General features: G+C 41.3%; 1 protein-coding gene across 2 annotated transcripts; it reads right to left on the reverse strand.

Annotated features, from left to right (window-relative positions):
• Positions 1-11,979: 11,979 nt before the first annotated feature.
• On the reverse strand, positions 11,980-18,030 carry LOC308091019 (E3 ubiquitin-protein ligase TRIM35-like). Of its 2 annotated transcripts, XR_013933649.1 has the most exons (3): positions 17,885-18,030; positions 13,440-15,418; positions 11,980-13,064 (listed from the first exon to the last, which is right to left on the reverse strand). XR_013933649.1 is itself a non-coding variant. In XM_080436314.1 (2 exons), exon 2 carries the CDS (start codon positions 15,198-15,200, stop codon positions 13,755-13,757), a length of 1,446 nt encoding a protein of 481 aa, XP_080292440.1. In that variant the 5' UTR covers positions 15,201-15,418; positions 17,885-18,030; the 3' UTR covers positions 11,980-13,754. The 2 variants fall into 2 exon arrangements, 1 of the variants encoding a protein (XP_080292440.1); XM_080436314.1 differs by having other exon boundaries at positions 11,980-15,418.
• Positions 18,031-18,738: the final 708 nt, after the last annotated feature.

An 18,738-nucleotide genomic window follows, 5' to 3' on the forward strand; every position in this document is an offset into this window, starting at 1 on the left:
TGGTTATTTTAGTGTATGCTTTGCTGTCTTGTCTTGTGCTAGCGGGACATGCGACAGGTTTAGATTTCCTACTTTTTTACACTTTGACGAAAAAATGTTTTCAATTTTAGTGTCTTGTAAAAGGAAGAATTATGGCAATATGAGGACTCAATAAAGATTCTCTTCTGATGATCAGTATTGTATCTTTTTACCACCAATGTTTTTGCAATTCGACTGCACACACATTATTTATGCAGAAAAAACATAGTTACACCGAATACACTTTTCCTAAAAAAAAATCACATTTCCATATCTCTAAAAAGGAATTCTCTGTATTGTGACGGACTTTGTGAGTTCCTGAGATGTACAGTACCTCAAACTTTTACACCCATGCCCTCCATGAGGCGTGTGTGTGTGTGTGTGTGTGTGTGTGTGTGTGTGTGTGTGTGTGTGTGTGTGTGTGTGTGTGTGTGTGTGTGTGTGTGTGGGGGTGTGTGTGGGGGGGGGGGCTGCATGGCTTTGTAATGTATGTGGTTCTCTACATCAGCAGATGGTAGAACAGGGGTCTCCTAGCAACTGGCTTCCAGAAGCAAACAGAATAGCTGCTGTGTTAATGTGGGCTTGGCCTCTCTTTCTTTTAATACATCCATGGCACGCTCCCAGCAAGACGTGACCTGTCAACTCCTCACTGTTCATTTAAAGGTGCAGGAAGTGATTAAATAGCTCTATATCGTTGCTGTCGGGCAGAAACCTCTCATCTCGATATTTGAACTTTTTGTGTTCTTTTGTAAATTAACACACAGCTTGATCATACTACAGCGTCACACAGAAGTATCAAAAATAGCAGATCTGCAAGCTCGAAACGCGGCACACATTTTTAGCTTGCAGATCTGCTATATTTGCTATTTTGCTCAGCTTTTTAGTAAACAGAAAATGCATTTTCAGGTCAGGATACCCATTTTAAAGCCTGGTAAACCATCCCCATCGCAGAATTCACATTTCCACGTGTATTCTGCAGAATACACGTGGAAATGTGAATTCTGTGATGGTTTACCAGGCTTCCAATTTGATCCAATCAGGAGAGAGAACTCATACAGGATACAGGAACAAGTCACTGAAATTGGAAGCGATGACGACACAGAAATGAGCAGACAACATTGGAACTGGAACCACTATAAAATTGAAACGGGTACTCTCTCCTGATTGGATGAAATTGGGTGTCCCACCTGAAAACGTGTTTTCTGTTTATTTAAAGAGCTGGAGAGACGAGGAGGCCCCTGTTACTGAACAAATGCAGTACCAGGGTCCATTTTGTTCCACTGGCATTAGCATTCAATACAGGTCTAATAGTTCATTATCGAACTATTAGAGCAAACACATGTCTCATGATTGAATATTGATTGAATATTTTATTAGGCAAAAAAATTTACTTTGTCTAACAGGTCCGTTCATAAAAGTCCTTGCGGACTTGTTTCCAATGAGGGCCTTGGTATTCAATTCATAGGCATATATAGTGGCACCACAGTTCAAATATTATTACAAAAAACAAACAGCAAAAGAAACTATGTACAACAGCAACAACAAAAAAAAGAGGAAAAAAAAAAAAAAAAAAAGTACAAGAACAGGTGGGGAATGATGATGACCACATTTGTAATGTAAAGTTGTCAGACTGTCTTTGGACTTTATGGCATTACGACTCCATGGCATTAATGGTCAGACAGGTTTTAATTTATTTAAGGGGCGCATTTCCCCAAATTTCCAAATGTCTCCTTAGCGATGAATTAAGTTTTATCTTATGTCACCTTACTTTAACTTAACCGTATCTTTCATTTATCTGGTCAGTAGATCAATGAACCTAACCCCAGTGCTCTGAAAGGCCACATGCTCTTGTGTAACAGAGTGTGAGAGAATAGCTTAACTGCTATACATTAGGCAATTGGTCTTTTATGGAGCAGGCCGGGGGGGCAGGGCCTGCTTTTTTAATTTAGAAGAGATGAGATTAGTGTGTGTGTGTGTGTGTGTGTGTGTGTGTGTGTGTGTGTGTGTGTGTGTGTGTGTGTGTGTGTGTGTGTGTGTGCCCCACTGCTGCTAAAAATAACAGAGCCCGTGGAAACGTTCTGTACAAAGGACAGTTAAAACTCACAGGGGGGCCGTTGTCACAAAACATGTTAAGGCTAAAAGTTCACGCTACAGCTGAGTGGGATTAATCATTTTGAATGTAGGACAGGGGTCTTCAACAGGGGGTCCCCTATAGGGGTCCTCAGAGTTACTACAGGGGGGGCACAACATCTTTGTGTGATTGAAACTTTGTATTTATCGACTACATGAACTCTAGCATCCCTAATCTGGGCCCTGCGAGGCATTGTGAGCTTGTAGATAGGCTATTTTCGGCAGAGAGGTTTGGGGGCGGGACTGGGGGGGGGGGGGGAGAGAGCAGACCAAGTACCGAGCGAAAGGTCAAGTTATTGACCCACTAAGTATTGACGGGTTAAGTGGTTGAATGTGTGAAATCCACATTAACATGAATCCAACATTCACTGATGATAGTGCTGTCAAACAAGTCTACGAAGCCATAGCTATGAAATCTATGAAAAGGTTTAATCTGCAACACAGTGTTATACAATATGTAGAGGGGGTCCCTGCTTCATCTCTCTCTCAGATAAGGGTTCCCAAACTGCTGAGAATATGAAAACAAAACTTCTATCAAATCTTACTATCATATCGTATTAACCACATTGAGCCATTTAGACCTCTTACAGATATACGTTGTAATACCTTTCAAGCTGGGAACACCTCTGTGTCATTTTAGTTGTTGCTAATAATATATATCGCTGTTGTCGGGCAGAGAAATGTTTTTGTGTTTTTTTTTAAATAAGTTAACGCCCTTCTTGATCATACGACAGCATCACACAAAACTATCAAAAGTAGCAGATCGCAAATTCGCGCCCCGTTTTGAGCTTGTAGATCTGCTACTTTTGCTATTTTTGAATTTTGAATTTGTTTGGGACATTATGAGGTTTCCACCCGACAGAGACGATATATTGGCGTCCCTATTTTGGGCACGCAATTATAGGCTAACATCTTTAAAAAAAACATTCAAAAATAGCAGATCTACAAGCTCACACAACATCATCACAGAACACTTTGACTTAAAACCCATTTAGACCTGAGGCCGATTCTAAAAACGCCTTCTAAAACCTAACCATAGTTTTCTGAAAACGTCCAAATTCTTACTAAAAATAAAAAAATAAAAAATGATGTTACTATATGTATATCAACAACTAATGAGACACAGAGGTGGCATCCGGATTGAAAGGTATAACAACGTATAGGTAGCAACAGGTCTCAATGGGTTAAGTGGATAACATGTAGATTGACCCAGTGACTGACCAGGTCAGGGTATCAGATAGTCTCTACTGCCTCTTGTGGCTCACTTTGTGTGAGCATGTAACCAGTACTGTACGACTGACATCTGAATTCATTACTGTACGACTGACAGTAGAATTTACACAACTGTCATACAGTAATGACATGTTGATGTAACTTCAAATATCAGTCGTACAGTACTGACATGTCAGTTGACATTTTATATATATATAATTAAAAATACATATATTCATGTTAAATCATCATTCAAATCTTAGTGTTTTGCCAATTATTTGGGGGCCCACTTGTGATATGGTCACAGTGTGGGCCCCGGGCCCTCATGTTGAGAACCAGGGCTGTGATTTAACTGTGTCAGTCGTACCATCATGTCATTACTGTATGACTGACAGTTGAACTTGGCCCGGGAGCTTTGGCTACAGCCCGGTCAGCCACTAAGGCTTATCGGTTAAGGAGGCACACGGTGCCATCTGTTGCCAGCCCAGTGTGTACGTGCGCACACTCACACAGACAGACACACACTCACACACACCCACACACACACGTAGACTCGTGCAGACACGTGCTAGGAGGCCATCGGTAGATAGACAAGTGTGTCAATCCATACAGGCTTGCTTTTATGTACGTAATTGTATTACTTTAGTGTTGCTTTATTCTTTTTAGTTTTTTTCCTGTGTGTATTTTCCTTGTACATCCTCGCTAATACTTTCACTTGGTTATTATTGGGGGGGGGGGGGGGGGGTGAGGCACTTTTGAAGTAATGATGATTGTACCTTTAGTCCTTTACAATGTTTCTTTTTTTTTCTTTTTCATTTCATTTCATTTTCAAAATGGGCACTTACAGGTCTATTTGGTTCCATTTGTACACTCTCAGAGTTACACACCCGTAAGGGGCCATTTGGTAACCCCCTCCAGGAACCATGAGGGTCCCTGGACTAGCCTGGTAAACCCTCCCTCCGGAAATCTCCATGAGATTTCCGGAGGGAGGGTTTACCAGGCTATCCCTGGACCACACTACACTAACACTGGTGTAGCAGAGTGTTTCCAGTGAGCCAACATGCACTATGTCAGCACCCTGACTCTGTTTGACCAGAATGGAACACAACCTCAATTAGCATCATTGGTGACACCTGTGAAGGAAGTATAAGGAAGATGCCCAATTTCTTTCCAATATAGCTGTTGTGCCTATATTGGCTGTGTTTGGGGGAGGAATGCGAGGCAGTGAGGGGGTGATCTTTGTTGCTGGTGTATATTTCTGAGTAGAGTGTATGTCGGGGTTTGGGGGGGGCTTCAGGTCTCAGTAATTAGCCTATCCTCTTAGCAGCAGATGGTATGGACGGGCTGGGGATGGGATGGGATGGGAAGGGGACAAGGAGATAATAGCAGACTAGAGTCACAGCTGGAGTAGGCCAGGGCTAATGACATAGTAGACCTCTCATTTATAAAAGGCTTTCACACACACACACACACACACACACACACACAGAACATCAGATTACCCCAACACACAGTCAAATCCCGGGTGTCGACTTAACTCTGAAAATGGTTCAAATGGAACCAAGTGGACCCATATTTTGTGGACCCATATTTTGTGGACCCACCATAGGCCTATATAGTCCATTTTGGTTCCATTTGGTAGACATGGTTTCTGAACTGTCCACACACACTCACTCGCCTCGGTACTTAAATCTTTAGGATCCTGAAATACTGTATCTGGAAAATATTAGAAAATCATTATTATTAAGCAATATAACATGCTCAAAACCCACACACAACCCCTTTGAATGGGGTATCATTAAAGGGTCTACACCATGAAAATCACTTTTTTCTTGATTTTTTGTATTTTTTGGGGTCCCCAGTGTCTCTTGTACCCAAAAACATTTTTTTTTTTTAAATTCAGTCATTCCTTCTCATTTCATGGATTTCCAGAATGGGCGTGTCTGAACAGGCGATCTCAGAATGGAAATGTTTATGATGTCACAAACATTATTGATGTCAAACCCAATGTTAAATGAAAAGTGCCCGAATCGCTCCGAAACTTTTTCTACCCCCCCTAAGTGGGGGTCTACGAACAAATACTTCGGGCTCGGATTTTGGCTCCGCCCCCCGGAAGTGGGTGAAACAGGCACCTCAAACACTTGGTGGAATTGTTCAAAAATGTTCAAAGTGTTTTTTTTTCGATTTTGTATTTTTCTTAGATGCTTCTTTTTATGCAGATTTTTTCCATTTTTTTTCTTTTTTTTAATAATTTTTTTAAATATTTTTTTGTATTAACAGACAGAATTGCTCAGTAGCCCCCCCCCTGCCCAAGAGGACGTTTTGGTATTGCAGCTGAAAGCGCTGTATAAGCCAGAGACAATTGACTTGGGATGAGTATATCTGAGTGATGATTTAGGCTCAAACCTTTTGAAAAAGGTTTGAGGGACATACACCATATGATATTAAATATCAAATATTTTTTTTAAATTCATGGTGTAGCTCCTTTAACATACAACCAGGTTAGGGGTGGGGACTGGCTTGACCCCTTCCAGGGTGTACCAACTGGGGGGGATTTACATGCCAGAGGTTTGGCCAAACAACCAGCTGATCAGTGATTAGCACTTCACTCAGGCATGGAACAGAGCTCAGAAGGGGGGGGGGAAGAATTGTTGTCTGTCCATTGTGATGCGTCTGTGTTTACAGTGCGGGAAAGTAACTAAGTACATTACTCAAGTACTGTACTTAAGTTTTACATTTATTTTACTTGAGTATTTCAATGTTTTTATACTTTGAAACTTCTACTCCACTACTGATCGGGGGCATAATTATTTGACAGCTTTACAACTACACTAGTTGCTTTCCAGATTTGAATTATTATACAAAATCATGCATTGCTTATGCAGCAATACTTAATTTTTTACTCAAGTCACATTTTTAATACAGGGGCAGGCCTTTTTTACTTGTAACAGAGTATTTTATGCTGTGGTTTTGCTACTTACACTAAATCTGAGTACTTGTTGCACCACAGGTTTACAGCATCTATCTGCATAGAAAGGATAATGGCTACAGCATGTGTCTGTCCTGAAGACAATAGAGGTGAAAGTCTTGGAAGTTTCCCAGGGCCCTGAGAGGTCCTCAGAGAAATCCATAGTTTCTTGATTTTATTGTTTAATTATAGTTCCAGGCCTTTTGTGTGATAGATAGGTCATTGTGTTCCACAGGATTTATATACTTCATCGCACAGCGGCGTCACTCGCCGAAAATAGCAGATCTGCACACTGTGACATGTTGTGGGCTTGTAGATCGTCTATTTATGGCGAGCGACACTGTTGTGAGACGGAGTAGCAGTTAAGGGTGTTTCTGACCTCCACTTTTAATGTCAGATTTGTTTTAAAACACTATATACTTTGTTGACTGGAGTCCCCCAAGGCTCTATACAAGACCCTCTAGAGTTTTCCCTCTACAATGTCTTTTAAAAAAATAGCCGATATACAAGCTCACAACGCGTTGCGTTGTGAGTTCGTATATCGGCTATTTTCACTAGTTTGGGATCCAGGGGAGACATCCAATTTATCTTTTGGGTCTGGAGCTATAAAGGTTTTGACCGCAGCTGCAGGACAGTGATTTAGGCACTGACCCCCTGACCCCAAAACTGAATGTAGATGAAAGTTAATGAATGTTAAAGGACTGGGATGAAGAACACATCTGCTCCCAAACACACGCTAATGGGGCCATTATCCTGCACTCCCCTGTCACACACAGGCAGGCACGCACGCACGCACGCACGCACGCACGCACGCACGCACGCACACACACACACACACACACACACACACACACACACACACACACACACACACACACACACACACACACACACACACACACACACACACACACACACACACACACACACACACACACACACACACACATTCCCAAATAAGACATAGGGTACCAGAGTTTGTAGCTATTTTCGGCAAAGACATTTTCGTGTGGAGGGAAATAGAGCAGACCAAGTATTGACGATTTAAGTGGTTGAAATGAAAATACACGTGAACGCGACATAAAAGTTAGATTTAGCAAATTTGAGTAATTGGAAATGTAATACTCTTAACTGTATCATCAAGTGTTTTAATGTACTCTTTAGCTCCATGTACTAATAAAAATGCTTCTGAGACAAGTCTGCTTCACATCTTTCTATTACAATTGATTGACAGCCCCAGTCATGGATGGTCAGCATTGTCAGGGGTCTCACAGCCAACTGGGTCCACACCTGCCACAAATATCGCTCAGTGGTCTGCAGTGGTGTAAAGTAACTAAGTACATTTACTCAAGTACTGTAGCCTACTTAAGTAAAATTTTAAGGCATTTTTTTTTACTTTACTGGAGTACTTCCAATTTTCAATACTTCTACTCCACTACATCTCAAAGGTCAATATTGTACTTTTACTCCACTATAATTATTTGAAAACTTTAGTTACTAGTACCTTTGTAGATTTTGATTATTATTACAAAACATACATTACCCACTTCAGGCCTATATACATTTTGACCATTTGAAAATAGCCGATCTACAAGCTCTCAAAAGATCTTTATGCATTTTATACATATGAAAACTGCATTATGAGTACTTTTACTTTTGGTACTTTAAGTATATTTTGATGCCATTACGTTTGTACTTTTACTGAAGTAAATTTGGAATTCTAGACTACTTGTAACAGAGTATTTCTACATGGTAGTATTGATACTTTTATTTAAGTAAAGAAAAAAAATGTGTAGCCTATTTTTACCACCATGGTGGTCTGGCTAGGGCCTAAGGCTGCTTTCAACACCTTGAATGTACTTACACTTTGTACAGTTTACACTTGTATTGGTTCTTTTGCCTCACATTTTGGCCAGTAGGCGGCCTGTTGCACCGCATTTGGTTAGATGTGGAATGCCCCACCAAAAGCCGTGAAGGAGTGTAAAGACCTACTCTCCTTCAAAACCGCTGTAAAAGAGTACCTACCTACAGGTGGCTGCAATTCCAAACTGTCCCCTGTGAAAGCCAAAGCCTAGCCTCCCCCCCCCCCCCCCCCCCAACTGTTTATTGTACATTTGTTTTTCTGTTTTCAAACTGTTATGTTTTGCATATCTGTGTGTCAAAAAATATGAATTGAGTACAATGGACCCCAATGGAAACAAGCCATAGGCTTTCTTGGGTTTTAAATCCTCTTAGCTGACCTTGTATTGAACTGTACTTTCTGTGCTTTTTTTTTTTTTTTGCAAACTGGCTGCTAATAAAGTATTCAATCAATCAATCAAAGATGATCACGTCATAACAAAAATTAATACATTTTCCCCGATTTTACTCATATGAATATGAAGCATCAACAGGCGGTGAAAAAGTACTTTTATCCAAAGAGTAAGAAAATAAAAGGTGGTTATCAAATGTAACCCAATATCATAAACGACAGTCACGGTCACATACTTCAATTTGTTTATTTTGGACACCATCTAAGATTTCTCTATGGGGAAAATAATCCATGACCCAGGGGGATAGTGCCCTCTAGCGGCAGTATGTCGTCAGGACTTCAGTACTCTTATTATTGTATGCTATTACCTCAGTGGTTCTCAACCCGTGGTCCTTGGGGGGTACCAGGGGGTCCCCAGCATAATTAGTTAACATAGCGTCATAATTTTAACCACTTAGCTTTGGCTATTCAAAAATAGCAGATATACAAGCTCATAGCACGGCACCGAGGTGCCGCGCTATGAGCTTGTAGATCTGCTATTTTTGAAAAATCTTGAAAATGTGTGCATATCTTTGAATGAATATATTTTTTTAAAGCTAACATTTTTTAACTCAAATCTTTACTTCTGGAGGTTCCTTCCTGGCACAAAATATTTTCAGATGGGGGTCCGATGCCAAATGTATTATATCAATTTAGGGGTCTTTGGCATGAAAAAGGTTGAAAACCACTGCTATACCTGATGTAATCACAGCTAGCAAATACAACTCACTGATGTCAATCCGAGGGTGACACCCAGTGCATCCCACATGTTCTTCTAATGGCTTTGATTGCCACTGTTTGTCACTCATAAGACCGCTCTGCAAGTGATCCAAACGAGTTCTCTGTTGTCCCACATACATGTACCATTTGTCATTTAATATCACGTAGGCAATAATACAGAGCAGTGCGCACAATATATATTTTAACATTTATTATGATCAATAAAAATAATACTGAAAGGAGATGGGGACAGCTGGGAGGAGGCCTGGTTGTGTCTGGGAGTACAGGGGTGTTCACGTAGGAAGGGGCCAAACGCCTGATGGGCGCTTTTTAGCTCATTTATTTGTGTCATCACTTCCCATTTCACTTGTTTAATCTGTATCCTGACTGAGTTCTCTATCCTGATTGGATCAAATGTATATCCCGATCCGAAATTGCAATTTCTGTTTAATTTAAGAGCTGGAGAGACATGGAGACTCCTGTTACTGAACAAGTAATGAGTACTATCAGAAGATTTAACACATATTTTAACCAAAGAAAATCACTACTGTTAGATCTACTGCTGAACCTACACACCATAAAAGGTCTAGTAAATATATAGATAAGCAAGGTACATGGTTCAATGCGGTTCTATAGAGTGAGGGGGTACCCCTTAAATAAGAGTCGCTACACAGGTGAATTACAATTGTGGTTGAATCCAAATTTTATTACCCTTTAATCTAAGTTTACAATTATTTATGAGCCTAAGAAACTATCAGAATGAATGATCAAACAAACATAAAAGATACAATACCAATCAATAGTACATGAATCAGCGCGCTGGATACAAAAATCTCTCCCTATCACAGAGTAGATGCTCCAGACAAGGCGATATTTTTGCACTAAAGCATCCTCACCCTATCCCAGCGATATATACATTCTCATAAAACATTATCAATAGATGTCGCTGTTGGTTGCAGAGGATGGTTGATCAGGCTTCCTGCTGTTCTCACGCTGGACCGTAGCCTTGGCTTTTCCAGCCTCCCGTCAAAGGCATCTGGATGGCTATACTCCCTAACTTTTGGGTGCTGATAAGCTTCTATGAGACTATTGTCTAAACTAAGTTGGCCAATCATTTGGCATTTTTGAGTTTCTATTTCCTGGGAACTAACACCCTGAATTCTGCTGTGTTTTTTTATGGCATTTTGATATCCATTTAAAGCTATTAGTATATTACTAGTTAGTATTACAATAAGAGTATACGATCGTTTAGGCCAAACAACATTACTATCTTTATGACCTAATATTAATTTTGAGGCACAACTAGTGCCTGTATTTTCAGTGAGACATTCCTTTAAAAAAAGGGAGTGAGAGAGATAAAAGGGGCCTCAAAGGTGATGACCTCATCTCCTGATACTACACAGAGCCTGTTGCTCAAATGAACAGGATAGCTGAGCTCAAAGCAGTTTAAATATATATATATGATTCTGACAGCCCTATAGAATTTTTTATATTTTTTATTTCACTACCCTACCTTTAACTCGAAATGTGCAGTTAGTAGAGTAAAAATCTGTGCCAGGAGGCATGTCCGAATAATAATGAGACTCGTAGAAGACCTCATATCACCGTTTGTGCTTATTTCATATAATAAATCTGAATTCTAAAACAATACAAACATCAATGTCACTAATCGGGTGAGACTAATAATAAGGGCCTTTTAAAAACATCTGTGACACAAGGTAATCCATCCATCCTGTACATGACATTTAACCCATTAAAACCAGGAAAGCATCAGTGTCATTTTTTGCTATATTATAGCAACACAAGTTTTTTTTTGAAAACTCATAGGATTTAGAACAGTGGTTCTCAAAAATAGCAGATGCACAAGCTCACAGTGCGTCAACATCTTGAAAGTGGTTTTCTTAACGCAAATCTTCTCTTCTGGGGGTCCCTGGCACAAAACATTTTCAGATGGGGGTCCGCTGCCACATAATATAAATATATATATCAATTTGGGCCTTGGCACGAAAACCACTGATTTAGAAGGCATTTGTAGAATCGGCCTCATGTCTTAATGGGTCAAGATATAATGGTAAGCCAGGGAGTGAGACTGACAACCTTGAACCTGACAGTCAACTTCCACCAGAGCTATCACAGTGAATTTGACGATGACCACAAAGCTAACTCTTTATTTCAATTCAATCTTTATTTCAGACCTAGGGAGATCCACATCACAATTTAACACCACAATAAAACAACAGAAAGGAAAATAAAAACAAAGATAACATGCAGCAAATAGCCCACATTGTTCACATTCTGACATAAAAAAAACAATGGTTCCACAGTCTAGAGGAGAACCTGACAGAACTGCGTGTAGGGTCCCGCTATGACAGCGACGATGTCATTTACTGACTCAGATGCCCTACACATAAACCTGTAAATGTGGTTACGTAGCACATAAATAAATCATAGAGATTCTAAAATTGACTGGTATTCCTCTTTAACCCATTAAGACCTGGAACGCATCTGTGTCACTTCTTGATTTGAGCTAAAAAAAAACATTATTTTACACTTTGGCTATTCAAAAATAGCAGATATACAAGCTCATAGCGCGGCACTCGGTGCCGCGCTACGAGCTTGTAGATCTGCTATTTTTTGAAAATCGAGAACATTTGTGCAAATCTTTGAATATATATATATTTTTAAGTGAACATTTGTAACTCAAATCGTTGCTTCTCGGGGTCCCTGGAACAACATATTTTGAGATGGGGGGTCCACGGCCAAATACATATAATTTTGGGGGTCCTTGACATGACAAAGTTTGAGAACCACTGACATAGAAACATACGTTTTTTTTTCAGAATACTGTTGGGATTTAGAAGACATTTTGTAGAATCGGCTTCAGGTCTTAATGGGTTAAAGACGGGTAGTTTGTCTAAAATGTTGACAAACTATTGGACACTGAACATGGCAATCTGACCCAGCAGTTACATCAATCCTCAGAAACTCAACAAACGGAGCTGGATCAGATGATCCAGTGTCTCCAAGGCACAGCGGCGCAGGACGGGAACCCCGACACTGCGAGTCGTCTGATGCTGCCTTGTCTGTAGCGACGCCACAGGTGGGCAGTATACAGTGGTGTACAAAAGGATCTAAAAGAGAGAGATCTTCACAGGTACTGAGCACATGAAAATGTTGCGACACAGCATGTTCGCTTGGGCATATGGCTTCCGCCGCTGCCTATAGTTTATTGACTATTGTATGGACTGTATCTTTGGTAGAGCAGACCCCCAGCCTGAACTTTTTTTTGATTTTTTTACAGTTCTGAAAAAACATTTAAAAATCTACAAGCTCACAATGTCTCGATGTAGATTGGCTATTTTCACTAAAATGTTTTTCAAAATAGTAAAACATGCCTAAAAAAATGTAGGCATAAGGGGTAAGGCGACAAGATAGGGACCACCATCTATTATTCCCAGTCATGGTGTTGACTGTTGACATAATTAAATATCACTAGACCAGCACCGGCCTATTCGGGAGATCTCTATATCCGTCTGTCCTTGTCCCTTTTATGCCCATATATGGAGATCCCTGATGTTATCAGTATAGGGGCATGCCCATATACAGTATGGCCATATCGCCGGGGGAACGGCGATTCTGGAAAACAATCATAGAGATTCTAAAATTGACTGGTATTCCTCTTTAAAGACAGGTAGTTTGTCTAAAATGTTGACAAACTATTGGACACTGAACATGACAATCTGACTCAGCAGTTACATCAATCCTCATGGACACTGAACGTGACAATCTGACCCAGCAGTTACATCAATCCTCATGGACACCGAACATGACAATCTGACTCAGCAGTTACATCAATCCTCATGGACACTGAACATGACAATCTGACTCAGCAGTTACATCAATCCTCATGGACACTGAACATGACAATCTGACCCAGCAGTTACATCAATCCTCATGGACACTGAACATGACAATCTGACCCAGCAGTTACATCAATCCTCATGGACACTGAACATGACAATATGACCCAGCAGTTACATCAATCCTCATGGACACTGAACATGACAATATGACCCAGCAGTTACATCAATCCTCATGGACACTGAACATGACAATCTGACCCAGCAGTTACATCAATCCTCAGAAACTCAACAAACGGAGATGGATCAGATGATCCAGTGTCTTCAAGCCTGCTGGCCATTAACAACAAGACCCGCTTTGATGGTCTGAATGCAGCCTGCTGGCCATTAACAACAAGACCCGCTTTGATGGTCTGAATGCAGCCAGCAGAGCTCTGCAGAGGCCTGTACAAGCCCTGAGGGAAACCTCAGGTATCCCTCTTTAAAGACGAATACCAGACAATTTTAGACGTCAGATGTTGATTTAGACTCTAAATCAACCTCGTGATCATCATGTCTAACTACATTGTTCTACGGTTACAATGACCTTCTCTGGCAACATCTTCAGAGGTTGAGCACAGCCAGTGTTGATGTATGGAAACAGCGTGTCGGTGAAAGTGTGCGCGAAGGTGTGCACGTGCGTGTTAGTATCAGGATTAGAGAACGACAGCTTTCCTTCGTTCCAGTCCAGCTGGACTCTGATTCTCTGAGGTTTCTGCTTCACCAGGAGATTAGAGAGGGCGTTAGTGTGTAGAAGACCGAGGGGGGGAGTGTGTAGGGAGTGTGCTGCCGTGTAGTATTCACCGTCAAAAAACCCTATACCCCAGGATTGACCCCCCGTGGCTCCCTTCCTCTGATAAGACTCCTCTAACAACACGCCCAGTTCCCATTGGACGCCGCCTCCGTCTCCCACGTCCACGTCCCAGCTGTGAGTGCCCGAGTTAAAGCCCTCGGAGCCCAGGACGTGGGCGAAGGGGTCGAACCTCTCGGGGTTGTTGGGTAGCTGCTGTCCGTCTCCGCCTCGCACGCTGGTCAGATCGTCAGACAGGACGAGTTTCGGGTAGGCGGTGTTGGGGTCGAGGATCACGGGAGTGTAGGAGACGATGTCCTTCATCTTGTCCCAGACTCTGAAGGCCAGGTTGCCCAGGTGTTTGGCCACGTCTATCAGCACTCCCGAGACCAGCTGTGGATCCTGCAGCGTGAACTGGACTCGTTCCATCGTGGACGTTAAGTTCTGCATGAACGAGACGTGTTCGGCTCTCAGCTCCTCCTCTATGGCTCTGATTTGGCGTGAAAGGGTCGATATCTCTCCGTTCAGACCCTCGGTCTTCTCCTTCATCATCCGACTCTTCTGGCGCTCTTCCTCTTTCAGTGCAACGATGCTGGCCTCCTCTTCCTCTTCTAGAAACCGATGAAGCTTCTTGAACTGCTCCTTCATCTGCGTCTCCGTGTACCGAGTCTGGGCCTTAATGTGTTCCGCCGTTTGATCGTAGTTCGCTTTGACTTGATTAAAGGCGTCCAGCTTCTCCAGTAAGAGGTTCAGCGATTTCTGGACTCCCACCTTGTGATCCAGTGCGACCTCGTCGATGGGTCTGAAACTGTGGTCGGTGTGTTTTTTGGAATCTTTACACACAACACACGCCAGCTGTTGACATTGTAGACAGAAGAGCTTGATTTTCTCAGCGTGCAGACTGCAGAGAACTTTAGTCTGCACTTTCCGATGTCGGTCCTGTACGAAGGCCTCACACAGGTTCTTCAGAGCCAGGTTACAGACCGGATCCATCAAATTGATTTTCTTACAAACCGGGCACTCCTTGATCACCTTCTTTCTCCACCACTCCTGCAGACAGGCGTCACAGAAGCTGTGGCTGCATGATAGGAGAACGGGAGCTTTAAAGATGTCACAACACACGGGACAAGAAATGTCCTCTTCTGAGAAGAGAGACAACTGGGAGGAAGCCATGATGATGATCTTTAGTCTCTGAGAGTTCAGGTTCAAACACTCTGCTCGAGACAGGAAGTCTGCCAGCCAGTGGTCAGTGGTAACACTCCCCTCTTTAGAATGTTCCCTGATGTTTACTTTTACTTTGAATCCTTATCGTGCCTCCAGGAAATACACAACACCGTCGTTCGTCTTCTACTTGTCGCACTTCAGTCAGTAGCACCGATCACGTCATCAAACTGTAATTCAAAAAAACGATGGATTAAATATGCGTTTATATCGCGCACATAGAAACACATGACTGATAATTAGGGTGACCATATTCAGCCCCTAAAACCGGGGACCCTTGAATCAATGCGCACGTTCGCCGTGCGTGCTCACGCACGCGCACCATAGGGTGTCGCATACGCGTTACAGGAAACGACTGATTGACAACAAACATCAGCCTCAGCGCCGTTGAATTCAGACATGCAATTTATTTGTTCATGTTTTCTGATTGGTTAGGTCAAGGGTTCCCAAACTTTTCAGGCGGCAACCCCCCCAAAATAATCATAATTGAACTGGGGACCCCCCCTGACAAGCACTTGTTGGCATTGTTGGCAAATATTGGGAAAATAGCCGAACTACAAGTTCACAAGTTGTGAGCTTGTAGATCTGCTATTTCCATAATGTTTGCCTCTTTCTTACGTAATATTTGAAAATTTGGCAAATTTGGTATTAAAAAGCTCTTAAAAGTAATCAAATTGTAACTTTACAAATGTGCAGATACCCTGTATACACTGTGGCGTCAGCGGCCACACTCCAAGAGGGGAGTGTGTCCTTTGTTCAGTTATCCTAGTGTCCAGAGGGTACATGCACGACTTTACACAGAGATCAAATTCAGCTCAAGATCAGCATATTTATTATCTTCAATACAGCAATACACAGGAACAACACTGTGTGATATGTGAACCAATAATGCAAGACAGGTAGAAATCAAATACTTAACGTATCAGTGAGAGAGATTTGCTTCGTAAAAGGCTCTAGAGCGATTAGTCCACATCAGAAAGGATTGAGAGGCACCTCTAATGCACGAACGACAGAGAGTCAGAAGAACTGATGTCTGTGAGGCTCGTGGAGAATTCTGCTCTTAACAGGATGTGCAGGATTCTTTATACTACAGGAAACTAAAGGAGTGATCCCCCAAAAAGGGTGGGCATTCTACGTTTGGATAGTTTAGAAATGCACGTCAGTGTCATAGCTAAGGCGTGCTAAGTCGTTGCCATGGGTGTTCTCAAGTCTGTTAGTTAGGGCACACGTGGAGCCAAGACAGCAAGGTTTAAGGGGGTGCGTGTCAACTTTCTGGCAAAAAACACCACTATGCATACAGTGCAGACAGGATGTGGAAACAGGTGGCAAAGTTCAGACAGTTTGACATTTACCTTCCACCCACGCATTCTGTCTTTTACACCATTGGTTCTCAAAGTGGGGTCCGGGGACCCCCAGGGGTCCTTGAGGGGGTTCCAGGGGGTCCCCAGCAAAATGTGTGAATATAGCATCACAATAATTGTAACCTTTTATACTTTGGCTATTCAAAAATAGCAGATCTACAAGCTCATAGCGCGGCACCGAGTGCAGCGCTATGAGCTTGTAGATCTGCTATTTTTGAAAAAACTTGAAGATTCGCGCAAATCTTTGAATATATTTCTTTTAAAGCAAACATTTTAACACAAATCTTTTGCTTCTGGGAGTCCCTGGCACAACATATTTTCAGATGGGGGTCCGCGGCCAAATATATATCAATTTGGGGGTCCCTGGCATGAAAAAGTTTGAGAACCACTGTTTTACACAATTCAGCGCTTTAGTTGATCAGGTTGATCTTATCACTCATATGGTGAGATGTCGCACCATGGGACTTTCCTCTGCATCGTGACATTTGAATATATAGAGAGGCCCAAAAAAGGTAAAGTCATTTAAGATGGATGCTTGGTAATATATGTGCCATATTTTCCCCATCATGTTGGTTCTGGGGACCCCCCAAAAAATAATTTGCATGTTTTTCTTCATTATCCCCCAACCCCCCCCCCCCCCACTAACCTCCACTTTGGACCCCTACCTCCCACTGTGAGAACAAATGGTATGAGTATGTTTACATGAAAAGAACATGATAAACCTCTATGCAACCACTGAAAACAACTACTATTATATTCATTCTGGCGAAATATCTGTCGGGACTTGGGACCAGTGGTGTAAAGTAACTAAGTACATTTACACAAGTACTGTACTTAAGTAAAATGTTGAGGTATTTTCCAAATTTCCAATTTTCAGTACTTTTACTCCACTACATCTCAGAAGCAAATATTATACTTTTACTCCACAATTATATGAAAACTTAGTTACTTTGTAGATTTTGATTTACAAAACATACATTAACCACTTCAGCCATTTGAAACAAGCTCACAATGCGTCGCGTCGCATAATGAGTACTTTTACTTTCGGTACTTTAAGTAGATGTTGATACCAATACTTTGAATTCCGTTCTTTTACTAGTAAAAGAGTATTTCTACATTGCAGTATTGATACTTAAGTTAAAAATGAGAGTACTTTTTCCACCACTGTTCGGGACCTTATTTTTAACTCTATGCTCAGGACTGAAAATAAACATAGTAGCTACACCACCAAAACATAACCATAAACAACGAACGACACAAAGAAAACAAACATACCTCGCTTGGCTGCAGACAATTGAGAGTAAATGTGTCACAAAGTAGTTTAAATCAGGCAATGATCAATGATTCCTTAGTTTCAGCCTTTAGTTTCTAACGTGTAAACTTTGTGCAAAAACAGCATAAAACTTTTTACACGGAGTAGCCAGTTGTTGCAACGACTAAATGTGTCCCCGAACAACACAGGAACCTGTATGCAGGAGCACAATAGTTCCACTTCCTAAAACCTGAGTTTTTACTCAAGTAAAAGTATCAATACCACAATGGAGAAATACTCCGTTACAAACAAAAGTCCGGAATTCAAAATTTACTTGAGTAAAAGTTCAAAAGTATTGGCATGAAAATGTACTTACAGTAACAAAAGTAGAAAGTACTCATTATGCAGAATGTTCCATTTCACAAGTTTTCTAAATGGCCGAAGTCTAAATAGGGCTGAAGTGGTTAATGTATGTTTTGTAATAATAATATTTAAATCAATACAATCAATACAAAGTAACTAGTAAGTAAAGTTTTCAAATAATTGTAGTGGTCTTATTATATAATAATAAATTATATTTGTCTCTGAGATGTAGTGGAGTAGAGTAAAAGTACTGAATTAAAATTTTTAAAATACCTCAAATTTGTACTTAAATACAGTACTTGAGTAGATGTACTTAGTAACTTTCCACCACTGGCTGCTGGCATGGGTTGATGTTGGGATATTTTCTACAGTACATTTGCACATATTATGTACGCATATAAATAATAAACACTATCTTTGAATGACTGTGATCTTTGTCAAATAATCGGTTCAGTGAAATAAAAGAAGACATATCACACACACACACACACACACACACACACACACACACACA

This window comes from Gymnoscopelus braueri, assembly GCF_963280865.1.
Source record: "Gymnoscopelus braueri genome assembly, chromosome: 8".
Taxonomy (NCBI): Eukaryota; Metazoa; Chordata; class Actinopteri; order Myctophiformes; family Myctophidae; genus Gymnoscopelus; species Gymnoscopelus braueri.